The following is a 25,842-nucleotide window of genomic DNA, read 5'->3' as shown; positions in this document are numbered from 1 at the left end:
TTTTTTGGATAAGACGAGTGGTCAAACATGAAGTTTAAAAAGTCAAACGGATGGAGTACACACAATGCAAGATTTAAACAGATTCATACCACATAATAGCACAATATCGTACTCCCTGCATCCCACTAAGAGTGTTCATTTAACATTCAAATTTTATCCCACAGAGAATGTTCGTTTAGATTGTATTGATGTTCAACTAATTAAGGCAATATCAAGTACCAAGAGACTATTATATAGAGGAAGCTATGGTGCTAATCAAATACTTAAGTATATGTTATTTTTTCTATTTTTTGATGCATTTGTATTTATTAAGAATCTATGGAATAAATTAATAGCACGGTTTTCAATCATAACTGTTATAATTAATTAGAGGTAACATATTATTTCTCACTGCTAGTAATATAATGTGTCTGCAATTTTCTAAACGAACACTCTTTATAGGATGGAGGGAGTATGTCCTCTTTGATGGTTTGTACTTTAAGCTTAGATGGTTATGCTGATCTATATACCATTCCCTCCTTTTTATACGCGGGACGGGATTACTAGTCGGTTACAAGATAAAAGTCATAATGCGATTACAAGATATAAATGCTAGTATTAGGATTATACCTCCTCCTTCCTTGCGGTACCGGGATGGCGGGATCTATCCCTGGCTGCTAAATCTGCTTCTAGAACGGCCGTGTCGTTTGCCTAACCCAACGGACCAAGACAGCTAACCCCAAGTTACCCGCCCAGGCGCGCCCAGCGTACACGCGCGCCTTCCCTGTTCCGCCTACAAAAGCAACGGCCGCACACCGTCCTCCTCCGTCCAGAGATCGCTCTCGAAACTTTTTGCAGAAGCAAGCACGCGCGCGCGCTCCACCATCACACGCGCCTCGCCGCGCCCGGTGCCGGACGCGCGCGGTGGATCGGAGGAAGGAGGGAGGGAGAGCCGGAGAGGGCGACCGGCAGATGGAGGCGCTCGCGGTCGCGGGCGGCGCCAGGCGGCGGCTGTCCGCGCGGGAGGAGGAGCTGCTGGGCCTCCTCGCAGGCTTCCCCGACGGCGCCGGCGAGTGCGGCTCCGACCGCGAGCTCTCCTTCTCCGACCTCGTCGAGGCCGGCTTCAGGCCCACCGCTGAAGCAGAGGCTGCTGTCGCGGACCACGCACCGGCGCCGGTGCTGTCGCTGTCGTCGCCCGGGCGGCACGAGCCGGCGGCGGCCAAGCAGCAGCGGCAGCCGGCGGCGAGGCAGAGGGCGCGGCGGGGCAGCAGAGGCAGCTGCGGGGGAAGCGGGGACGGCGTGCTGCTCAACTTCTACGTGCCGGGCCTGCTCACCCGGAGCACGACCGCGCCACGGCCCGGCCGCGGGCCTCTGTCTCCAGGCGCCGGGCAGGGCGCGCCGCCGAAAGCTGCTGCCGCCGCCGCCGCCGGAAAGGCGAGCAGGTCAGTCACTCTCAAACCGACGATCACGCGGTTACGGTTAATTTTGCTTGGCATGTGAAAGCCTTCAACTTCCACGGTAAATCAGCCAAATCACAGTTGCCTTCAACTTCCATGGCAAATCAGCTAGTCACAGTTGCATTTCGTGACTCCCTGGTGTAGCAGAATTAACCTTGCACCCGTACATACTGCCTTACTCATATCAACATCTCTGTTCATTATAAAAAAAATCCTATCAACATCTCTGTTCGTTATAAAAAAAATTATATCAACATCTGCAGTAAAGAGGCTGTTAGTTAGTACTAGTTGACTAGCTACACACTTACTAGAAGACATGGAGTTAAGGAAGATGGGCATATGTTGACACTCTCAAGTACTGTGTGCAACACGCGGATTTTCTTTTTCTCCAGGATTTCCACGTAGAACAGTCCAACACTCACTCATACAAATCAGGAGGCCCCAATTCTGAATCTATACTATCTACTAAAGTGCCAAGAATTGGTGCAACCTCATGAGCCTTGGCCCCACGTGGGGCCCGCATACAGTTCATGCGGGTACCCACATACTATTCACATGGGGCCCACATGCTATTCAGGCGGGACCCACGTATTATTCAGTCGGGACCCACGTGGGACCCATGTACTATTCAGGTGGGACCCACGTGAGGCCCACGATTCTATTAAGTTAGTCTCTTTATCTTAAAAAAATATTTTTCTTTCATTATTTGACAATACAAAATATATTTAACTACTTCGTACATACAAAAATAATAACTAAACTTTGTATACTACATCTACATGTGATAGTTGTACTACTTCTTGAGTTTTGATTTCCCTCCGTAAACCCACAAAATATAATTAAACTGTTCATTCATTTCTAATCTTACTTTTTTTCCTACTAAAGTAATTAAACTATACCTACTGACACAAAAAAAAAACCTAAGGAAAAATTACCTATACATCTATATTACAATGCTTGAGATTGGCGCGCTCTCAGACACAAAACTACTATGTCGTTTTACTGTAATTTTTAGATCTAACTCAATACATCGATACGATGTTGCTTCGAATATAGTAACGAATAATATTTTTCTATTAATATTTTAGGTCCACATTTTTGGTACAGTAGCGCGCCAACCTGACTAGTTATACTATTGCAGCTGCATGATACCAATACCATTATGTTATCATTACTATAAGATGAGTAAGCAGCAGCTTTAATCTTTTTGGTCGTCGGTGCTTGGTCAGTGTCTGAAACACACTCCTTTTCAACTACACGGGGGCTGAAAGGTGTAATCGGTTCATGCATTTTTTCCAAGGACCTATGCCTTTTGGACCAAATGAAATTCTTCCATCCTTTTGACCTATCTTAGCTTTTCGGAGTAAAAAATGGAACAGATCATGACGATGAAAAGCATAGAAACATCTTTTCAAAAAAAAGCATAGAAACAAACAGGAATCATAGTCTGACCGGAGTACACAGAAGTAGAATGTCATCCTTTTCTTCAGAAGCTTCTTCTCTGAAACACACACGGTTTCTTTTCAGTTTTCACTTTTCACCAAAAAAATGTTGTTTGCTAAAGGGTGCTCAAACTTCCTGATCGGCGCCGCTCTACTGCTTTCTTTCAGATGCCTTTGGCGCATGGTTTACTCTACTCCAAAGCTAACAAACGTGGCATCAAATCTTTCAGGGCACGAGGGCCGCCTCTGGGCATCGGGTGCTGGCCGGCGCTGTGGGGCCGCGACCGTCGCCGGCCGGCGTCGGCCAACGCCTGCGGCTGAAGGCCTGAAGGTGGGAGACGGCGATCATCAGGCGAGATGCACATGCCGGACTACCAGCAGTCATGCGACCTTTTCTTTTTCTCTCTCTCTCAGCTAACCTGAGACTCTGCTCCTTGCACCTGTAAACAATCCCGACCTCCCTTTTTCTGGCGTGACACAGGCGATCTTCATCTGCGAATCTGACGCCTGAGCTCTTGCTTTGTACAGTAGATCTTTGCTTCAGATCTTTTTGCACGTCATTTCAAAAAAAAAAGATCTTTTTGCAAGATCGAGCGGCCTGGGCCTGACCGATCGTTGATGCCACGCGATCGAGCTGGTGAGTCTGATCTCTGACGCGACCAGTGAGGGCGCGGTAGCTGTAGCGTGCCGTACGGTGCGCGGCGCCGGCTCGCGGCCGCGCTCCGCCTCCCTGACGGAAATATTTCGGTTCTGAACCGTTCCGTTTTTTATTTTTGTCCATTTGTTTTCGTATTTGTGGGATTCCGTTTTCGTATTTACAGAAATAAAAATAAGATTTCTCCGTCCGTTTTCGAGGAATCCTGTTTTTATATGAAATTGACACGTATTTATTCTGTTTTTCATCCCGTTTTTAATATACGATATGTCTAAAAATTAATATGTTCAAAAACATACCAATCATTAAATATACATATTAACATGTTAACACATGGCATACTAGTAAATATTGGACCAATAACTTCGTACGTGTATATTATTTTGTGACTTTGTTAATGTATACTCGAAAATATTTGATCGTGTTATTCTTTCCGGCTCAACGTCCGTATTAGTTGGTTTCCATATTTCCGCGTAATCTGATCTCGTTTCCGTACCCGTATTTTCCGAACCCGATTTCATTTCCACCAAAAAAAATATAAAAACAAAAGTAAAAATGAGATTTTTCCGTCTGTTTTCACCCCTGCTCCCCGGAGATGTCGCCGGTTTCCTAGGGGAGGCGCGTCCGTTTCTGACGAGTTCGAACCAGCAGTCTCATCAGGGGATCGGACGCAGCTACCGCGTCCTTGACTCCTTGCGATTTTTGAGTTTTGAGTGATGCTCGCAATGTCGTGTCCAGCCCGATGCTGGGAAAGACGCCGTTGAGCGTTGACAAATTTGGCGAGGCAGGACGACGAGCAGTGGCGCCGATTCTGACACGCACAAGCCGAGCTCCCCGTGCTGACACACATATTCTGGGCCACTGGTTTTTGTGCAAGGCCTCGAGTGCGACGGAGCCCACCCACGGCCCACTAGGCAAAGATATACTAGTATGGACTGTGGAGCCTCGGGCCCTCGGCCCGCCCGCTCTCACTCACGCAAGCACGCACACCCTTGGGCGGCGTCTTTTTTATTTTTATATTTTTAAAAATCAATTTTTACAGAAATATATTTTTAATTTCATAATTTACAGTTTTGTACCCCTACCGCCTGGCTGCGGGGCGGCAGGGTACCTGCCGCCAACTGGCGGGGCGGTAGGGATCTGAATGTAAATAAAATTTATTTTTAATCGCATTTTGGTCCTTGGGGGAGCCTGCCGCCCCCCTGCCGGGCGGCAGGGTACCTACCGCCAACTTTTTAGTTTCCAGAATAGTGAACTTCTAAATTCAATTAAAAATTATAGAAACATCAAAAAAATGCAAACTAAATTTTGATAGATTTCTTAAATCAAGATCTACAGAGAAAAAATACTCATGCATGTTAAATGTCAATTTTGCCCCTCTAAAATTTTAGGTTGTGTTTAATCTAGTTTATTTTGTATCTGTTGTTCTGTTTGTCTAAAAATCTTGAAAATTTTGTGGTTGCCTAATTTTTTCATGTGTATTTCACTGGAAAATTTTCAGGTGCATAGCCTAGGCGCATATTTGTGGATCTATTATTCTACTGCTAAATGATGGAAATCCAACAATAATAGATCCACAAATATGCACTTAGGCTATGCACCTGAAAATTTTCCAGTGGAATACACATGAAAATATTAGGCTATCACAAAATTTTTAGGATTTTTAGACAAACAGAACAACAGATACAAAATAAACTAGATTAAACACAACCTAAAATTTTAGCAGGGGCAAAATTGACATTTCACATGCATGAGTATTTTTTCTCAGTAGATCTTGATTTAATAAACCTAACAAATTTTAGTTTGTATTTTTTTGATTTTTCTATAATTTTTAATTGAATTTAGAAGTTCACTGTTCTGGAAACTAAAAAGAAAATAATTTTTTTCCTGGCCTACCGCCCCGCCAGTTGGCGGTAGGTACCCTGCCGCCCGGCAGGGGGGCGGCAGGCTCCCCCAGGGATTAAAATGCGATTAAAAATAAATTTTATTTACATTCAAGTCCCTACCGCCCCGCCAGTTGGCGGCAGGTACCCTGCCGCCCCGCAGCCGGGCGGTAGGGGTACAAAATTGTAAATTATGAAACCGAAAATATATTTCTGTAAAAATGATTTTAAAAAATATAAAAATAAAAAAGCCGCCCCTTGGGCGTGCTCGGTTGCCGCCGCGCCCGCCATGACGCGGCACGTCTTGCTTTCGATCCGTTTGGACTTGTAGCGTTGCGCCCGGTTGCCCGAGGCTCCGATGTCCTCTCTCGCCGCCCGGGTGAATGAAGTGCGCTGCGTGGCCTAATCTGCTGGCATGGTTCAAAACACGAGGGTCGTATCGTATTTAGGATCTCGGCGGACTAACCAGCTGCCGAGCGAGACATAGAGCACGGAGCCCGCGGGCTGCGCGTCCAGCCACGCCATGCAGCCGCCGTCGCCGTCCGGATCGGCCCTGCGCTCTTGCAGTGCCATGAAGGGGATGCAGGGGCCAGCCGCGTACACAGGGCAAGGAAGCTCCTGCTTCAGAGCGCCAATGGCGTCGCTCTCGAGCTCCTGGAACGATGTTAAGATGACGCACTGTGCTTTCCTTACCGAGGAGTAGGCTTGGAGGATTTTGTCTTGCATCACAGCATTGGTGTATGTGGGCGCAAGGTCAGTGAACCTGACAGACTTCGTGCCAGGGATGTAGTCCTCGATCAAGCATGGATCGGTGCCGTCTGCATACATAGGAGCACAAGATCAATGTGCGGAGATGTTATCATGTTAACGAGCCGATCGAGAAGAACAGTGCTCGTGCGAGTTGTAGAACCCCTTCGTACCCGGCGACGCGCCGCCGCCGGCCGCCGCGGGTGGCAACCGGTGGAAGCTGTAGTGCACGGCGAACATGGTGGCGCTGAGCGGGCACATGACGCAGACCGGCACGCCCCTCCGCGCGCCGACGGCCACGGACCACGGCACGAACACATCGGCCAAGATGGCCTGCGGGGCGGCGGCGAGCCGGTCGAGCAGGCGCTCGAACGGCGCCGCCATCCTCGTGTACACGGCCTCCAAGAAGCCGAGCACGTCGTTGGCGCGGCCGTGCTCCGAGGGGATCACGTTGGGGATGGCCTCGAAGCGGACGCGGGGCCCCAGCTTCGGGGCGCCGAGCAGGCCGAGCCACTCCTCGGTGACGACGATGGCAACGCCGTCGCGGGCGGCGAGGAGGCGGCACAGGTTCAGCGACCGGTCCTAGGGACCTGTTTGCAATTTTTTTTATTTAAGTCCCTGCCGCCCGGCAGCGGGGCGGCCGGAGTATATTTCTGTAAATTTTCAAATCGAAAATATATTTTTGTAAAAAACAGAAATAAAAAATATAAAAATAAAAAAAACTGCTGTTGCGACTGGCAACCGTCGCCCATCGGCGGCCCGCCGCCCGCCGGGCTTTGCAATAGCACGATCGATTTGTCGTGGATGGCGGGCGGGGTTTGATGGCCAGGCGGGCCAGGCGGCCAGCGGAGCGGGGGACAGCAAGTTGTAGAGTTCCTCCCGAACGCACAAGATCGATTCGGTTCACCCGATGTTCTTCGACAAGACAGCTCTAAAATTCAGATAACTGAGAGGTACTGACCACTGGGATCCAGCAAGAAGATGACAGCTGGATCAGAGGGTACCTCACTGCTATATGATCAACACATGTGATCCATGTTCGCCAGTACATACGTTCCATCGCTCAACAATGACAAAGCGACCATCCTTTTCTCGGAGAAACAGAAGCGACCTGCCAGTGCTTCCATTCACCTCTGGACCTCTGCAATTGCTGCTCCACTTCGTCCTTCTTTCATAAACCATGGAGATGATACAGCAATGGCAAATGAAGCTCGCAAACAATAAGTGGACCAAACAAATGAAAAGAGAAAAAAAAGATAGTAGTAACAAGGGTAAAATAAGATATTCGAAAAACTGATGGATTAACTGAAGCCTTCTGCTACTTCTGAAAGTCTTCAACTTAAAAAGAGGCATGCAAAGATCATATCATCATAGCCGGAGTCTTCCATTGTCGACTGTAAAAATCAAGGGGGGGGGGGGGGGGGACTCACATGAATTCAGTGACGGAAAGTAAGTGTATAATTAGGCTTTTGTGCAATAAGAAAAAGCATCGTTGGATGCACTGATGCCGCAACTCCAGCACGATCCCTCATATATGCCCTGCACTGATGCAAAAGGAAAGCAGTAGTAACCTATGGCCCCCCAAGAAAGCAGGCTGCCAACTGAACCTGCCCTGATGCGCATCATTCTCCCCCACCTAAAATCCGAATCAGAGGGCCAGTCACCGGGCACTCCCGGCTCCGTTGTGCGCGCCTATCTATCTGCGGCGGCGGCGGCAGCAGCAGCAAAAAGCAGGCCGGCCGCCCGGCGTCGTCGTCAGCAGCGAATCGCTTAGTTAAATCAGGCCTGATTTGCTGGACTCGACTTGCGTGACGCATGCGAAATGCTCCCCTGTTTCTTTAAGCTTTCATGAATTTTTCTCCTCTTTTCTCGCGAGTGCTCTCGTGCTCGATCTCCTGACACATGGCGCGACTTGACTTTTGAGAGGTTTGTTGATGCTCCACATTGGAGAAGATCAACGAGAAACGAAAGTTGAATGGGTTGGAAATGACCTATTATATTCGTGGAAGATCAAGCCAAGCGTAGTTTCACTTGGGGGGGCCGTGTCTCGCGAACAGAAGATGCTGGAGCGAGTGCGTGACTGACGCAGACGGCAGAAGGGCTCTCCTGGGGAAATGCTTGGGATGCTGACGAGCCGAAAGCATTGTAGTAGTAGACTTCAGCTAGCTAGACGCCCCCCTTTGCAGTAGTCTACTTTTTTTTTGAATAATCTTTGCAGTAGTCTACTTAACATATGCAGAGTTCGTGCATTATTTGCTCTCTCTATCCTGTTGTTTGTTGCCTGTACTCTCAGAATTGTAGCAGAGAGAACATCGCTTTTTTGCAGAAAAAGCAGCACTCTTTTTGGTTAAACATGTTCTGACAGTACTAGTTCATCTTAGCAGATTGTGTCAGATTGTTTCCGCCTACCAAGATCATGACCGTCGGGGCGTAATGCTAAACCCTAAACTGATCCGTTTGCAAGTTAGTGGACGCCCCCAGCCTCTCACAAAGAGGTTGCTCTGAAAAGAGGGTGGCAGAACCGCGGTAAATAGCCGCGATCGATGAGCGCCATGGTTTGGATGGATAGCGCTCGAAAGCTTTTCTTATCCGTTGCTATCACGAGACGCGGCTTTCCACAGCTGAGTTCACGACGAACTTACTGGACTGGCTCTCTGAACATCCTTCTTTTTTCGAAAGGGAGACAGAGATGCACAGACAGAGAGACGCAGGGTCCGTTTGTTTGGTGTAAGGAAAAAGATCCTCCGTTTGTTCTCACCTCAAGGCATAGGTGCATCATAGGTTGCAAAGTGGTGGCATGCGCATGCTGTTACAGTAGTATAGCAGTGCTCCAGTTCATGAAATAGCAGAGCCCCTGAACATGTTTATTATGTAGTAAACCCTAAGGTGCGGTAGAACGCTATTTTTTTTTGTAAAATCATATACTTATCTACACCAAGTAGCATTAACCTATGAGCTATGACAGAGGACCTGCACGACTACAGAGTTGGTGTTCAGAAAAATCATTGACTGCTTTGCACAAAAAAAAAAAAGACACCACACCACACCTCACCTCCATCGAAATGAGTCAATGACCAGGTGAATTTTCATCACTTGGCTCCCAAAGCCTCCTGGTACAAAGTTGGCAGATGGCGGGTTGGCGTCACGTCACATTCTGTTTTTTTTTTTTTTGATAAGACACATTCTGATTCCTCGCGTATAGTAGAAACTAGAAAGCCATTAGCAGCTTCGCATGCACGACCAAAAAAAAAAACAGAGCCGTGGCTTCCCCGAAAACTGGGCCCTGCCGGAATTCTACTCGGAGCCCACTAATCCAACATGCTTACATTTTCGGAATATACGAATCCAGCGTGGCCCGGGCCCACCTTACCCACACTGTCTGTCACAGTGTCACTCAGGCAGGCACCCTTGGCCCCCTCCAACGCCCTATAAATTCAGCGGCCACCTCTGCTCCGTTCCATCAGCTCAAACCCACCAAATCTCAAAGCTCTCGAGCAGCACCTCCGTGGCATTGCCATTGCCGTCAACGAGCTCGAGCTCTGATCTGTTGTTGAGCAGAGGGGAGGGCCGGCCATGGCGGGGGCGCGAGGCGGGTTCGTGGAGAAGGCGAAGCCCTACATCGCCATGATCTCGCTGCAGTTCGGCTACGCCGGCATGAACGTGCTCACCAAGGTCTCGCTCAACCAGGGCATGAGCCACTACGTGCTCGTCGTCTACCGCCACGCCTTCGCCACGCTCTCCATCGCCCCGTTCGCCCTCGTCCTCGAGAGGTAGCTTTCTGTTGGGTGGTCTGCATTTGGTCTGACGAATTGACACTGATCGATCACGATGCAACTCTGGGAAATGGCAGGAAGGTGAGGCCCAAGATGACGTGGTCCATCTTCTGGCAGATCTTCGTCCTTGCGATGCTCGGGTTAGTCGCGCTCTGCTCTGCTCTGCTAGTGGATGCATCTCGTGTCGTGGCACTGACACCTCGATCGGTTTCGCCTGTGTCGGTGCAGGCCGGTGATCGACCAGAACTTCTACTACGCCGGGCTCAAGTTCACCGGGCCGACCTTCGCCTGCGCGATGAGCAACACCCTGTCGGCCATGACCTTCGTCATGGCGGTGATCTTCAGGTACGGCGCGCTTTCGTTTCGGGACGAGACAAGTGTGTCCGTTGCAAGTCCATGGGAACAGCCAACAGCTAACTGAAAACGGTTGCGCGCTGTCCGGTCGTGATCGTGGCGGTGCAGGATGGAGAAGCTGGACATGAAGAAGGTGAGGTGCCAGGCCAAGGTCGCCGGGACGCTCGTGACGGTGGCCGGCGCGATGCTGATGACGCTTTACAAGGGCCCTCTCATGAAGCTGGCATGGACGAGGCACGCGTCGTCGCCGGCCGCCCACGGCGGCGGCGCGGCGGAGGGCCCTGCCGGCGGCGGCGCCGCGGCGGCGGCGCCGCGGCGGCGGCGGCGGTGGCCATCGGCGGCAGGGAGTGGTTCCTCGGCTCGGTGTTCGTCATCGTCGCCACCCTCGCCTGGGCCGCGCTCTTCGTCCTGCAGACGCACACCATCAAGCAGTACCCAGAGCACCTGTCGCTCACCACGCTCGTCTGCTTCACCGGCACGGTGCAGGCCGTCGTGGTCACCTTCGTCATGGAGCGCCGCACCTCCGTCTGGACCATCGGCTTCGACATGAACCTCCTCGCCGCCGCCTACGCCGTAAGCATCGTCCATCATGTTCTCGATCATGATCTCTCCTCGATCGATCTCTGACGATGGGTTTGTGTGCATTGGCATGACTCTGTTTCTGTTCCAGGGCATCGTGACGTCGAGCATCGCGTACTACGTGCAGGGCCTGGTGATCCAGAAGACCGGGCCGGTGTTCGCGTCGGCGTTCAGCCCTCTGATGATGATCATTGTCGCCGTCATGGGGTCCTTCATCCTCTCCGAGAAGATCTACCTCGGGGGAGTCCTCGGCGCCGTGCTCATCGTGGCCGGGCTCTACTCCGTCCTCTGGGGCAAGCACAAGGAGACGCAGGAGAAGGAGGCCGCCGCCAAGATGGCGCTGCCGATGGCGGCGTCCAAGCAAGACGGTGGGATCGCCAGCGTCGGAGATGACGCGGAGTGCAACGCGGGGAATGGCGTGAGGACATCCTCCGGCGGACGTGGAGCTGCTGCTGCTGCTGCTGCTAGCGCAGTTTGATGGACTCAGATTCCCAATAATTTGCCTCCGGCAGATGGCGGCGCCACGCCATCCATGTGCTCAAGATTCTGAACTCTGAAATGTTCGTCTACGAAGCGCACACTAGGAAAGCGGCACTAGAGAAAGATAGTAGTACGTAGCTGTTTGGAAATTGGAATGGAGATTTTGGGAAGAACTCTAGGGTCCGCTACAAAATTCCTGCATTCCAAACAAGCCGGTTTCGATCACAACAGAAAAGAGCACGCGCACCTAAAACAAGCACAAAAAGCATGGCAATTTTGAGTTTGAGTTTACTAAATATCTTTGTTGGAGCAACTACATTACTGAACTGTACTAGTATTTCTATTTATCTTAATAACTTGCTAAGTTGTAATAACTTGTATGGTACTAGTACATGACTACTAGTATTTCTATTTATCATACTATCAAGCCTCAAACAATACTTAATAATTTGGTTCCAGGTGTTCCACTGACGACCTGGTCCCAGCTTTTGAGATAAACCTTGCGTCTGAAATGCGTGCATGCATCGCCGGTTGGTGGAATCCTTGTAGCGACCAACTGGATACATCGCATGATATGGAGAACTTGGGTGCCGTGCTTTTGCAAGTACATACACTCGCAAAAGATCCATCATCATAGAAAGTTCCTCTCATCATAGGAACCATATCACTGTTACTAGAATTACTGTACTGTATTCAGATGCACATTTGCCATCACCCTGTTTTTCAACAACAACAACAAAAAAAAAACATTCCTGGTGGGCATAGATACAGAACCCACCAAGAGTAATATATTGTGCCACTTTGTTGCCTTGCTTCTAGATTTTCTGGTAACTAGACCTATCATTTTACATTACAAAGCTTAGAGCAATCACTAGGAAATCAGGAGAATTTTTATCATAAATAAGTGTCACTTATAAATTTGTCACAGATCTCTATTATTGGAATGCCAACCGTAGGCGATAATAAAATTGTATTTCTGTAAACGTACATAATTTTCTTTAGAAAGAAACGTTCCATACAATTTTCAAATTTATGATCAATCGAAGCACGTGAAGATATCATCAAATAATTTGAAAAGTTTGACTATTAAGAATCTAATATGATGCTTATTGACACGAAAAGACAGAACATGCCTATATACACATCCACAGCTTTATGTCTGGGATGTTCAGTCAACCAAACTGTGTAGGGACTAGGGACTAAGCTGGTAAGGCTAAATAATAATGTTTCTTCTCAACAATATTTTCCAGTAACCAATTAAACAGCTTGTGTCCCTGTTTCGATCCTCCGAGGTTATTATAAGCTGCAACTGCTAGGGAGGCTAACTTATAGCTTGTCTATAAGCTGGGTGCATGCATGGTTGGATAGTTGAGAGGGGAGTGGACTATAACCTGCTGGCTCTAAATTGGGCTACTTGGATCAGCCAGAGCTTTCTTTTTTAGCTTGAGCTAATCTAAACAGTGCTTCAGTTCATCACTATTCTTAAAAGACGGTCGACTTTGTGCCATTCAATCTGTAAGAAAGCACATAGAAGCTTGCTTTTTTCCTTGGCAACTAAAATAAGGCAAAAATAAACCAATATGGACACTTATGCCAATTTTTAGTACCTTGAGGATAAAACTTTCCATACCGTTATCCGATCCCTGGGTTACTTCTCTAACAACACGCATCCCATCAGATCACCTTTTCGTTACAAGATGCATCATATCGTCAGAAGTTCTCTTTCTGGTGATCCACTACTTTTACTGGATAGTCATCCTGCTCCAAATTAAAATTCTAGACTGACAACACGGGGTCGTCGTCAGAAGTTACCACTCATGTTCGTTTCGAGTGGAACACCAAAATGCGCACCAAACTCCATGATGAGGAGGAGATCGCCGGCAAGTTGATCGCGGGCACCACCTCGTGGAGGAGAGATCATATAAGCACTACTATCCCCGGCTGATAAACTATCAGGGCCTGTTGATAAAACAAAACCAATCAGGAGAGAACTTTAGCAGAAGAAACACAGCCACTTGTCCACTCATCGCCTTTGCTGATGCTGAGGGAACCTGCTGGTGCAGGAGCATTTCTCCGCGTAAACCGTCCAGGTGCACACCTCCGCCTGTCGATCGACCGAGGAAAGCTGCGGCCTCCTTCTCAATTTTCTCCTTTACACGTCGAATCCGCTCGCGTTTACCTGACACTTGCAGCAACTCGCGACGGTGCTTTACATCGGTGGCCTAACCCCCAGTCTCCAGCTACCAGCTGCAACAAGTAGACACACAGGTCACTGAATCAATCGAGCTCAAGCCTGATGGACGAGGACGACGCCAGGCGCAGCGCGCGAGTACTGAACTACTGATCGATCGAGCACCATTACCGGCCACCCGATCGTGTCCTGGAAAAAGAAGCACGCACGCTTACCATTGCTCGACGAGTCGACGTCGACGCCGACGCCGACGCCGACGGCAGCGGCAAGTTGCTGCTTATTCAGGCCTCCCTAGTCCCTACTCACACAGCACTGATCACGTATTGGCATCGAGCGAGGTCACAGCTAGCTGAGCCTGCACGCCTTTGCCTAAAATAAGCGGGGCGTGGTGGGATGGGAATGAGATGCCGGAGCAACAAGGCGCCGGATTGATTTGTCCCTGCGTGGCTTCGGCGGATCGGATCAGCAAGGGCTTGCAGTAAGAGCTAAGGAGGCCGGCCATGGCCAATGGTGGTGAGCAATCGTGGAGATGACCGAGATGGATGGTGCTCAATGATTCTAGTAAATGTCGTGCAAGGAATCTTCAGAAGGGTCGGCGCGTGATGTCATTCCGGGGCTTGGGTTGGGCAAAGGTGAAGGTGAAGTGTTGATTTGGAAAGTAAAGCTGGGGGACTTCGCTGTTGGCTGTTGCTAGCTGTTGCCTTCGTGCATGGTTGATGGGTTGCATCTCCAGACGTCTAACTCACAGGACCTTATTGCTCGGTCCATGTGTGCGGCCCAGCTCCAGCTCCATCTGCTGATCAATGATTGGACTGAGAGAGTAGAAGCCTGTGTCCTTCAGGGAACTAGAGAGTTCAGTTCTTGCACACCACCAAAACTTGAAGAGAAAGGTTTGGCTCAGCCAGTGGTGAAGGTTAGAGTTAGACAGGGAGTTGGGTAATCTCTGCTATAGCTTTTTATCACAATGTAATAACAAAATTTTAACCTTTACTACTCGAATAAAGGTAGGCTGGATATTGCAGGTGCACTCAAAGAGCATCTCCAAAAGTTTAGCCAAATCTCACTCTTTATGTTCCCATCTAGCTATAATAACCAGGATTCACTCTTCATATTTAGCTACACTCCAACACAGAATAGTCAAATCTCACTTTTTATATCCAACTCTCCTCTCTCCTCTCTCCTCTCTCCGACTCATTGGTGCGTGGATCCCACAACGTCATCTACTCCCCTCCTCCTCCCTCTGCCATCCATGGCTGCCACAGGACGAAGGTGCCACGACTCGCTGCCACCCCAATCCTCCCTTCTAGCTTGAGCGCGGCATCCTTCCTAGTCTGCAGCATGGCATGGATCTCCTCCATCGTCCGCAGGCAGCCATCCCAGTCATCGGCAGCGAAGTTGCTGCCATCGCGCGACCGTCCCTAAGACCAGACCAAATCAATCAGTAGATGCATACAAGAAAGACTGCATTTTTTTCTTCAGATAGCAAGAACCATAGTTCTAACTTCTAAATAGCGGCGCTATAGCGCCTGGAGAGCGTCGCTGCAACAGGCTATAGGGGGATTTAACAAGCCAAAGCGCGCTATAGCGGGAATTTAGTGCAATATTGGATTTTTATCGCTAAACTCTCTAAACCGCTATTTAGAATCTTGCCAAGAACAGCAATGCCCAGCCTGACCTTCTGCATCTGCGTGCCGCCCCCGTGCTGGATGCCCGACGACACCCTACATGACCTGCCGCTTCGCCATCGGTCGGGAGCACCTGACCTCCGCCGACTGGGTCGCCGTGGCCGGCTGCCCCGTCCAAGACCACCCCCAGACAGTGCCGCCACAATGCTGGACAGCGGATTGTAGAAAGAGACATGGGCTACAAAATGATGATTATTGTGCTCTATGTGCGCAGGCATCGGAGACAGTTGACCACCTACTAATCAACTGTTCTTTTTCTAGGGAGCTCTGGTTCAATTTATTTTGCAGGATTGACTGGGACGCCGTCTCTCCATCCACCAATGATCAAAGTCTGGTCGTTTGGTGGACCTCTACAAGGAAGAACATTCAAAAACAAGACAGGCAGTGTTTTGACACAGTGGTGGTCTTGACCTGTTGGATGATCTAGAAGGAAAGGAATAATAGAATTTTTGACCGTCAAGCCAAAACGTCAGCTGGCACCTTAGCTTGGGTGATAGAAGAGATCTTGGCTTGGTATCAGACAGGTTTCAAAAGGCTAGAACCTGTAGTCCTTGCTCTAGGTGCACTCTCAGGTCGCACATTTGCAATGTTGTAATAATCATGCTACAATCAGTAGCCTAGTTGGTTCCGCACTCTGTAACCAACTAGTTATTGTACTTTGATTTTTCTCCTCTTAATGAAAAACGTGCTCAGACACGGTCGCGAAAAAAAAGACAATGCCGCCACATGGTCGAGAAGCTCCGCCAGATCATGTCGCCGCCGCCGCCCTACCCGCTTCTCGATGCCATCGATCTCGACGGCCCTACCCTGGTACCCCGTCCTTCTTCTCCAAGTCCCAATCCTGGTCCTCATCTCTGTCCAGCTATCCCCATCGCCACGGTCGGCAATTTTTCCGTGGGAACGGCGTGGGAAGGCACAACAGCGGCACGGGAGGGCGGGAGTGCGAGGATGGCGAGCAGGAGAGGCTCGAGAAAGATAGCTAGCGCGAAGGGTGGGATGCCGAGATACTGAGGCGAGATGTTGTTGAATTCTAATTTTAAGCGAGTTTTTTCTATTTTTACCAATCTCTATGCCCTAGTGGCAATTAGTAGGCACCGATTAAATTGCATTATTATGACTCGCGTAAAAACAACATCAAGTCTTCAGCTAACTTCTGCATAGCAAAAGGTAAGAGGGAACTGTTTGAAAACATCTGAAATATCCATGTTCCAAGGAATATATATATCCACGTGTCCTATATATTGGTGCCTGGAAATTTGAAATAAATCAGCAGCAACAAGTGTGAACGCGACGGTGCACTATGTGATATCATTGAGCATTTCAGCGACAAGTTCTTTGGGCAGTTGAGGGCTAGAAGGGAATCCTCGTGCTTATAGAGAATTTCTTTTCTTTCTCATGGAGGGGGAGGCCGGGCAAAGGGTAGGTACGGCGATTTGGGTGGCTCCGGAGTGGGACGGCAACGGGGGGCGTCTATTCATCGTACGTGCGACTAGAAGCTATATTATCGCGACAATGCAGCAGAAGACACATCCACGCATAATCCCTCCATATAAGATTTAGATGACGTTTTGGACAAGATTTGAGTCAAATATTGGAAATATAAATTATTTGAAAAAGTAAAAATTATATGAATAGATTTATCTTAAAAAATACTTTCATAAAAATATACATATATCACTTTTTAACAAATATTTTTATAAAAATAAGCAGTCAAAGTTATGCCTTAAAGACTGTGTCGTTATCCTAAACGGCATCTTTTTCCTATATGGAGGGAGTAGGGGATCTCCATATGGAAAGAGAAAGAGGTCTAGATATAGATGAAATAGCCGCTGCTGTAGAATTAGTATAGCAGGGCGCCAGGGCTACCACCGATGGGGGGATGAAATTTCAAAGTTTGTTTGAATTAAAAAAAAGAACTTACTCAAATGAAGTTGAGTAAAAAAAAAGCTTTCCATCTTTCTTCTCTCCTAGCCCAGCCAACCTTCTTCCCCGCGTTTTTTTAATTTTTATATTTTTGGAAAACATTTTTTACAGAAATATATTTTCAATATCACAATTTATAGTTTTGTACCCCTACCGCCTGGCAGGGGGCGGCAGGGACTTATATGTAAATTAAAAAAATTATTTGTGCGGAAGACCTTGGCGGGAGCCTGCCGCCCCCCTGCCGGGCGGCAGGCCCCCTGCCGCCACTCCACTGGGCAGCAGGGGGCCTGCCGCCCGGCAGGGGGGCGGCAGGCTCCCCCAAACTGTATAAAAGATTTCTCTCCCCCCTCATTTGCTTCCCACGACATCCAGAGAACCACCTTCCCCCGTCAGCATTGGATCGGGTCGAACGTCATGACCACAGGTAACAATTCATATACTATTTCAGTGACTATGCATTGTATAGTTAACTAATCATATTTGACTAAATTGTTTTCAATATTTAGTTTATCGAGGACTGGGCAAACCTTCTCCAACATGTGGGTGACAAGGGTGCAGCCTTGGGTCGATGGCTGGGACCAGGCAGAGGAGAACGTGGCGCTTGTGACCCTTGCACACACGGAGGCTTCGTACAGGGCGTACCTGAGCTGGTACCAGCCTCAGGCTCGTTGCCGCTTGATATATGCTGACATGCAACCACAGCCGCATGTTGCGACATCACAGGATGGGTACGCACGACATAGGGATGAGGCATTAGATGGGCGGTGAGTCAAAGTTATCATCGCTTTTCAAATACTTTGGATTACAGTGTTAATGCCTTTCTTTTTCTTGCTTGCAGTTTGAAATGTGCAGGTTGATGGACGTAGATGCCAGGGCGAATTTGATGAGGATTCGAGCGGGATCTATGATGGATAGGAATGAGCAAGAGTCGGCCTGGACCCGAGTTTCACAAAGAGCCCATTCCATGCTTGAAGCCTTTGGTAGCCGGACATCGTACGATGACTCGTACGGTTCGTCTTAAGCATCGACCTCGTTTTCTTGTGGTCCCACACAGCAGCAGTCTTCCCAAGCATCTTATTGGTCTCAGCAGTATTATCCAGGTACGTGAGGATACTTACTAACTTCCTACTTTGAAGCCAACAATTAATTCTCAGTCCATACAGGTGATGCACACCCACCTTACCAACCTCACGGAGGGACTCAGTTTAGTACCATGGCACCAGCTGTAGGGATGTCATTTCAACCAACACAGTCACCACCACCGCCCAGTGGAGTGGCGGCAGGGGGGCGGCAGGCTCCCGCCGAGGGCTTCCGCGCAAATAATTTTTTTTAATTTACATATAAGTCTCTGCCGCCCCCCTGCCGGGCGGTAGGGGTACAAAACTGTAAATTGTGGTATTGAAAATATATTTCTATAAAAAATGTTTTCCAAAAATATAAAAATAAAAAAGACGCTTCTTCCCCTCTCCCACTTTCTTTTCCCGCAAGGCCCACTCGGCCCAATCACTGTGTCGGCCCATCCCACCTATCTCCTCTCTCACTCTAACCGCCAAGTGGGCCCCGCCTATCGGCACCTCCTCCTACCTTCAGCCGGTTCCTCTCCCCCTTGCCGACGCCGCCGGCCGTCTCCCTCCCCACGCCCGCATGCCTCCTCTTCCCTCCCTCGGCGCCCCCTTCAATGCTTAGTGGAGCACTTGCTCCCCCCCCCCCACTTTCCCTTCTGTTTCCCCTCCCTTTCCAGTAACGGACGCCGCCACCATGGCCGCTACGGCCGGCCACCGAGCTCCGCCCTCTCTTCTCCCTGTCGGCCGCTCCGCTTCCCTACCTCGGCCTACAAAAGCCACGCTCGAGTTCTGCTTGCCCATCCTTTTTCCTCTCCGCTCCTCGCCCTGCTTCTGAGCTCTGCAGCACAGCGCCGCCGCCACCAAGCTCGGGCCGCCGCCGTCGAAACGCCATCTCGCTGCCTCCCCTTCGACTCCGATCGTCGCAGGAGCTTCGCGTGGTGGTGAGCTTCGCCGCCTGCCCATTTCACCTCGGGTCCGCGCCTCCTCGCACCGGCGATTGCTTGCCAAGGTTCCGCGGCCACGCCTCGCCGCCATGGGCTCACCCCGGCCCCTGCACCGCCTCTTCGACCTCACCTCCGTGTTCGCCATCGTCGCCTCGACCTCACTGGCCTCTCCGCACACATGGCTGAGCACCGGACGGCCGGAATCAGTTGTTCCCGGCGAGCTCACCACCCGCCGCCACCATGCGTCGTGGCGCACCGCACTCTCGGCACCGTGCAACCGCGCCGTCGACTCCATTGGCTTCCCCGTCACGCGCGCTGGCTCCCCCTCCAAACCCTGTCACGGAACGAGCATTGGAGCGCTGTTTCCGGCAACGCCGATGAGGCGCCGCCGCCTCCGCCGGTCGCCGGCACACTGTGCCGCCTGCCCGAGTCGCCAGCGCCGCGCAGAGCCGGGCCACCAACCTCCCAGTGAGCCATGCCGAGCTGGTTACCCAGCCGCAAGCCGCAGAGCCACCAGAACCGCACCAGCACTGTCGGATCGAGATCCAACGGATCTAATCCACTAGGTCCGAGCCGGACCTAAGCCGCCGCTGTAGCTTTTGCAAAAGAGACCCTGAGTTTTCTCAGAATCAACCCGCAGTCCTGTCCAGTTCAAAAGTAATTAGGTTTAGGTCCTTTTTTTTGTTTAGGCCCCTATCTTTTCTAGTTTTTGTGCCTGCCATCCCTGGACCCCTCTTTTGCCCTCTGGACCCACTATTTATACTAGTAAGTTGGCCCGTGCTAACGCTACGGGTAAAAAAATAAACATATTTAAGTGCAGCATCACATAATTCTACTCAGAAACAATGCATATAGAGTTGTGATAAGATCAGGAACCCGAGCAAATAGCTTGCATCTCTTCTCTTGCAAATCCATCTATACAATTGCACATATTGATTGTGCTTTAATTTAGATGTCAATGGGATATGTTGATAAATTAACTGAAACTAACATCACATGCATGGAAGAAATATGCAGAAACAAAAAAAAAGTAATGGCGACATGTACAGATTACATTTTTGATCGATCAGTTGAGTGATGGATTGCTGATGCTCAAGTGGAACCAAGTTGGTGACTAAATCAACTGATGCTTATCTAATAATACATGCATGAGAAAAATGGGTGTTGTATGTATTTTCACCAAATTTGCATTTGATTATACTTTAATAGTTGAAAGCTACAAAGACAGCAATTGAAATACCTAAAATCTCGTATCCGGCGCCCATGAACTTCAAACACACCAAGAGCACCATTGACTAATGCAAAACCAAAACTTTCACATGTTTCATCAGAATTTTCTGCACCAGAAGCCTCTGCAAACAAGAATAGATCCTGTCATCTCACAGTATAGAGTTCAGAATTTCTCTTCAATAAGACAGTTTCAAAAAAAAAAGATTAAGAAGGCAATCTATTCAGTTCATATAATTTTGCTAGTTGCAAACTGCACCTGATGATCGCTCCTTGGAGGTTGAGGAGCATTGTAACTGAGGAGCAGTTGTGTCAGTACAAAGCAAGCCAATCAAAAAATATTTATGTTGTAAACTCACAAGCTCATGATTCCAGTCAAGATATCCAAAACTGGATCTGCAAGCAAACCAAACAATAGGATCCAATAAAGAAGAGCAGAAGAGTATAAAAGAAATTGAAGTATGCAGTGCTATTTTTAGTTGTAGAAATTAAATGACAATTGAAGTATACACTGCAATATCCAGCAAGAACCTTCCTACAAACAAATCTAACAGCCATTTTAGAATTTGAGGTGCGAAGTAAAACTAAAGAGAAGCTCGAAATCTACAAACAAATCTAACAGCCTGCATCCTATCACTCTATCAGTAGTGAACCTATCTCTGACTTTGAATCTGAGTCTCTTTCTGAACTGCTTGGTAACATTACCCTGAATCATACCTGCTGACCAACAACACCAGACTCTTCCTTTTCAGGCTATCTCAGTTGCTCTGAATCATTGCACTGAATTCTTGTATCATGATAGCAACATTCAGCTAACATAAGCATTATAACTTTCAGGCTCAATTTTGGAACGCAGTTGCTTTTATAAAGCTTAGAACACCAAATTCTACACAAAGCATTAAGTTCCTTACCCAGTTGCAGTTTTGTATGACAGCAGCCTAACCCATGTCCAAGCAGCATGTAAAGATCCATTACCACTCAAATTGCCAAGCCTGCAATACTGCGACAAGATATGAAGCAGCAGCATCTCAATGAGCAATTGAATTCAACTTTCGATGGCCTGAAATTGGGACAGCTGCATTGAAGTTCCAAAGCTTCAAATATCATCAGAGCTAACATGTCATTGTTAACAATTCCATGAACAAGCTCATATGGTCATCATGAGAGAGGAACCGGTTATCCACTGGTCATAGTGAATCACATTCATGGAATACATGAACCTGCAAACAGAAAGTAAAGTGTTCAGAGTTTCAGAAAAAAATACTAATGATATATCATTGGTCAGAGCTCATATGGCCCCCACCACCTCCCAAAAAAAGGTCATGCTAACATATTGCTAAACCAAGAGGAATACTTCATTTACAAGTAAATTTCCAATTAATCCTGAACCCATCAAACAACTATTTGCACCATTCACACATTGATTTTCACCATTCCTTAAAGAAATAAAATAGACAAGGTGCGGATTGGAGGACGAGCTCACAATTTTGAGGCCACCGAATTTTGAAATAATTTACACAAATTTTGCAGCAGGGCAGTTTGTTATGTAGTATCTTACATTACAGGTCAAAGACCTGAAGAGGAAACATTAAGGGTGTAATTGAACAAGTAAAACTCTGAGGTGCGGACTGCTCCAAAAGCTTTAGCTACTTCTTAAGACTGAAACGTGCAGTAGAGAAACAAAAGCTAAATACATCAGTCTAAAAGGTCTCCAATGGTCCAAGCATTGAATCGAACCGAAGATCTTCATTGGTACTGATGATCCTTGAATTCAAGGCACAGTCGAGACAGACGTCATAATAAAGATATGAGAAAGGATATTTCAACAATTTTGCTTCCTCAGACCATCCTGCAGAATTGAAAAGACAGTTTTTGATTGCCCATGAAACATGGAAAACTGCATGAAATGTATTCTAACACAGAAGTTTTAGAACACAGAAGAAGGCATGAAGAGCATAAATGAGACACCTCTCAAATTGAATGGAACCAAACCTAACTATAAGAACATTATTAACTAAAGCTGACAAACCTAGACAGCTCAACCCAAACCCGGCTCAGTGACTTCTTAACTTGAGGCCTAGACATCCAAAAGGAGTAATTTTTTTACACATGCTCAGATCTCGCACAACATATAGGAACTTCTATATTTGCAGTAATCTATCAAGACACAGACAACAAAAAAGCTGACAAACATAGACAGCTCAACCCAAACCCGGCTCAATGACTTCTTAACTTGAGGCCTAGACATCCAAAAGGAGTAATTTTTTTACACATGCTCAGATCTCGTACAACATATAGGAACTTCTATATTTGCAGTAATCTATCAAGACACAGACAACAAACTATGCAATTATATTACTCCCAAACCATATAGAATGGAAAATAATCAGATTACAAGATTTTAGAGCAGCTACCTTTTTAATACAGTGGACAAGCATGCCAACGGCAATGCACAGACTTGGTGGCTGAGGAGGCTGCACAGCATGAAGATGGCCATCCCGCGAGCGTCGAAGAAGCAAGAAACTCGTAGTCTTGCATCCCATGGACATGGATCCTTGACGACACAAGGGATCTGCTCTGGTGGTCAACGCCGCTCCTACTCCTTGGGGCAGCGCGGCCAAACGCCAAGCTTGAGCCACGGGCGTCCTCGAGGGCCCAAATCCTATCACCGCTGAGCGCACGGAGGTCGACACGGCCAGGGTGGAGCGCGGCCGCCGCGCCAGGTTGAAGCAGTCGGGCTGCCGCCGCGGGTCGACGTGGCTAGGGTGGAGCATGGCCGCTGCACCATGTCGACGCGGCAGGGGGCGGAGCAGGGTGCCGCCGCCGTTGCTCCTCTGGCAGCACGGCCTTACGACGCGGCAGGGGGCGGAGCGGGGTGCCGCCGCCGTTGCTCCTTGGGCAGCACGGCCTTACTGACGGCGAGCGGCGGCGGTGCTGGGGCGGGACGCGTCCCTCTCGGCGTCGGATGCGGCCGACCCCGACGGCAACGGAGGAACGCTGCGTCAACAGAGGAACGGAGGAACGGAGGACGCGGCAGCAACAGAGGAACGCTGTGTCGAGGTAGATCCGGCCAAGGGAGTCGTAGATCCGGTGAGGGAGAGGGTGGATCCGGACCCCGGCAGCCTCCGACAACCCAAAACGGCAGTGGAGAAGACGACCTAGGTTTCGGGGCTGAGGGAGAGAGCGGAGGGAGGGAGGAGAAGGGTTGTCCGACTTCGGCACAACTGGCCAGCCGCCACCACCGTCGGCAGCCGGGCGGGCCGCGGCGGCGGCCGCAGGAGGCGGTTTACGGTGGTGAGGTGGCGGTGGTGGCATCGAGTCGCCCCTGTGTCGCCAGGTTGGGGCAACACGGGGGTTGGGAAAAAAGAAGGTAAAAGAGAGGGTAGATGGATTCGAACTGCAACCGCACGGGAGACCGAGGCTTGGCCTTTGTTTTCTGATTTTGGAAGGGAAAAAGCGGGCCGCCTGGGTTTCGAACGCTGGACGACGTGTTGGACGCGCGGGGGCGGACGCGCTGGGGGCGGAAGGGCCGAAGGGATGCGTTATGTTGAAGCCGGATGATCCATAGAAGCTCAGCCGTTGGATGGAGTTGAAGCCACCTAATAGAATATGTGAGCCATAGATTTTGATAATGTTGTAATTGTGGGTACAATTTCCTGGGTGCACGACTGTTTGGCTCCTCAGTGGGGGCGGTTTGACTGGGTGGACAAATCGTAATTCGATCCTTCCTTTAGGGGGTTGATGTTTAATTTGGTTTTAGCCCCTGGTTTCTTCATAGCTAGCCCCTGGAAGTTCATATCTTTTGCAAACAAGTTCCTGGAATCTTCTTCTAGCCATATCTTTCACGTTTTAACTCGGTTTTTAGTGATTCTTGCGCTCACACGATCCTTGCATCATTCTCTACATCCATTTAAACTTTTTCAGTTCTGTTTATACTATTTTTGTACTATTCCTTATTTGTTTTGTTTTCTTTACTTGTGTGATCGTGTAGACGACGTGCCGTTCAAGGGAGAACAAGAGCAAGCTTACGAGGAAGAGTTTCAGCAGTTAGCCGAGGAAGGCAAGTGGACTTCTCCCCCTGCATATTTCATTTTTGTCCCAATAATAGCATGATAATGCACTTTACTTTATTGTTAAATTGCATAAATTTGATGGGATACCTATTAAGGATTTACCTAGTCTTTTACCCCAAAACCTTGAACACCAGGTTTAATATATCTGTTGGGTAGAAATGCTTAGTTGCTTAACATTGGGAATGGTGATATCATAATCTTTTGAGAAATGTTAATCATGCTTTATATATGTCGTTATTTTGTGGGATAATTACAAGATCATATGACTTTAATTGGAACATGAAGAACCACCCAGAAAAACAGTACAACCACAAGAACCACATGGCTCTAGTCTTGACTGATTAATTAGAAACTCTAGCTTGTGACAGTCTTACCGAAAGGGCAAGAGGGAAAGCATCGATGGGTATAGTCCGGTCCTCTTGGGTTGCAGCCTTTGCTAAGGTGCTGATCATTAGGGAGGTTTATGCTCTGCTTTGACTTGAAACCTTAGCGGATTGTCACTTGTTAGGAAATCTTTGTAAAGACCTCGTAGCGTCCCTATGCAACCACACATCGGAAGTGTGGTATTGTGCCGCATCAGCACAGCGTGGTTGGGTCTAAAGTTCAATGGTTGGGTCTAAAGTTCTTTTGAACTTTTACGCGACTTGTGGATAAAGTGTACAACCTCTGTAGAGTGTTTAAAACTGATATATCAGCCGTGCTCACGGTAATGAGCGGTTTTGTCACACCCTGAAATATTTGGATTTCAGGATGTGATTAAAATTAAAAATAAAAGAATAATTTTCACATAATTTTAAAATTTTCGCAACATTTATGTTTCTTCGCAGGGAATTTAGTAAGAATAAATAAAAATTTGGTTGTTTTTCTAAATCTAAATGAGGTTGTTTGTTTGCATTCATGTAGTTTTGCATTGTTTTATTGCTTGTGGTTTGATTTTAATTTGAGTTTGTGGGGTTTAAAATTCAAATTGAATTTGTTGAATCTTTTTGTAAAAAAACAAATAGAAAAAAATCTTTTCGGCCCAAACCAGCGGTCCGGCCCGTTTCTTTTTTTTTCTTTCTTTTTTTCTCCGCAACCCGATCCGCGCAGGCCGAGTCCCGCCGTTTTTCTTAACGCGCAAGACAAGGATCAACTCTCCACCCCTATATAAACACCCCAACCCCCTATCTCCTGCGCCCTTTTTCTTTTGCATCTGCAGCCGCCGCCGGCACTGGCCCCCTCCTTTTTCTCCTCCTGGGCGCTGCCTCTGCTCCCTGCGCGCAGCTACCCCTTGCATGCGCCCTGTACCGCGCAGGTCTGCCTCCTGCGCCGCCTGCCCCAGGCGCCCAGGCAGCAGGGCACTGCCCCCCTGCGCCGGCCCCCACCTGTCCTCTGTCTCTGCATGCA

The 25,842-nt window shown here is 48.6% G+C and overlaps 3 protein-coding genes and 1 long non-coding RNA gene across 4 annotated transcripts; 2 read left to right on the top strand and 2 right to left on the bottom strand.

Annotated features, from left to right (window-relative positions):
- The first annotated feature begins 841 nt into the window (after positions 1–841).
- Positions 842–3,465, top strand: LOC120698275. Its single transcript, XM_039981807.1, has 2 exons — positions 842–1,421; positions 3,109–3,465. Exons 1-2 carry the CDS (start codon positions 952–954, stop codon positions 3,197–3,199), a joined length of 561 nt encoding a protein of 186 aa, XP_039837741.1. The 5' UTR covers positions 842–951; the 3' UTR covers positions 3,200–3,465.
- A 2,371-nt stretch (positions 3,466–5,836) lies between these two features.
- Positions 5,837–7,345, bottom strand: LOC120700709 (UDP-glycosyltransferase 87A1-like). Its single transcript, XM_039984948.1, has 3 exons — positions 7,217–7,345; positions 6,337–6,745; positions 5,837–6,234 (listed from the first exon to the last, which is right to left on the bottom strand). Exons 1-3 carry the CDS (start codon positions 7,343–7,345, stop codon positions 5,837–5,839), a joined length of 936 nt encoding a protein of 311 aa, XP_039840882.1.
- A 2,288-nt stretch (positions 7,346–9,633) lies between these two features.
- LOC120701310 (WAT1-related protein At5g07050-like) lies at positions 9,634–11,720 on the top strand. Its single transcript, XM_039985415.1, has 6 exons — positions 9,634–9,933; positions 10,014–10,076; positions 10,165–10,281; positions 10,399–10,542; positions 10,590–10,863; positions 10,961–11,720. The coding sequence occupies exons 1-6, from the start codon at positions 9,737–9,739 to the stop codon at positions 11,345–11,347; spliced, it is 1,182 nt and encodes a 393-aa protein (XP_039841349.1). The 5' UTR covers positions 9,634–9,736; the 3' UTR covers positions 11,348–11,720.
- An 8,245-nt stretch (positions 11,721–19,965) lies between these two features.
- On the bottom strand, positions 19,966–21,511 carry LOC120698274. The gene is made up of 2 exons (XR_005684780.1): positions 20,397–21,511; positions 19,966–20,071 (listed from the first exon to the last, which is right to left on the bottom strand). It is a non-coding gene; the product is annotated as an uncharacterized LOC120698274 (long non-coding RNA).
- Positions 21,512–25,842: the final 4,331 nt, after the last annotated feature.

The sequence above is a fragment of the Panicum virgatum genome, chromosome 3K, assembly GCF_016808335.1.
Source record: "Panicum virgatum strain AP13 chromosome 3K, P.virgatum_v5, whole genome shotgun sequence".
NCBI classification, from domain to species: Eukaryota; Viridiplantae; Streptophyta; class Magnoliopsida; order Poales; family Poaceae; genus Panicum; species Panicum virgatum.
This window is presented reverse-complemented; position numbering and strand designations above follow the sequence as displayed.

What these genes read in the sequence shown, in the direction of transcription:
- LOC120700709 (XM_039984948.1), bottom strand. Translation starts at nt 7,345, where the DNA reads ATGGTTTATGAAAGAAGGACGAAGTGGAGCAGCAATTGCAGAGGTCCA. An exon ending in TCATTGTTGAGCGATGGAAC is followed by an intron (nt 6,746 to 7,216) that starts GTATGTACTGGC and finishes ACAGGTCCCTAG; the next exon opens with GACCGGTCGCTGAACCTGTG. An exon ending in CGGCGGCGGCGCGTCGCCGG is followed by an intron (nt 6,235 to 6,336) that starts GTACGAAGGGGT and finishes CTATGTATGCAG; the next exon opens with ACGGCACCGATCCATGCTTG.
- LOC120701310 (XM_039985415.1), top strand. Translation starts at nt 9,737, where the DNA reads ATGGCGGGGGCGCGAGGCGGGTTCGTGGAGAAGGCGAAGCCCTACATC. An exon ending in TTCGCCCTCGTCCTCGAGAG is followed by an intron (nt 9,934 to 10,013) that starts GTAGCTTTCTGT and finishes GGGAAATGGCAG; the next exon opens with GAAGGTGAGGCCCAAGATGA. An exon ending in TCCTCGCCGCCGCCTACGCC is followed by an intron (nt 10,864 to 10,960) that starts GTAAGCATCGTC and finishes TTTCTGTTCCAG; the next exon opens with GGCATCGTGACGTCGAGCAT.
- LOC120698275 (XM_039981807.1), top strand. Translation starts at nt 952, where the DNA reads ATGGAGGCGCTCGCGGTCGCGGGCGGCGCCAGGCGGCGGCTGTCCGCG. An exon ending in GCCGCCGGAAAGGCGAGCAG is followed by an intron (nt 1,422 to 3,108) that starts GTCAGTCACTCT and finishes CAAATCTTTCAG; the next exon opens with GGCACGAGGGCCGCCTCTGG.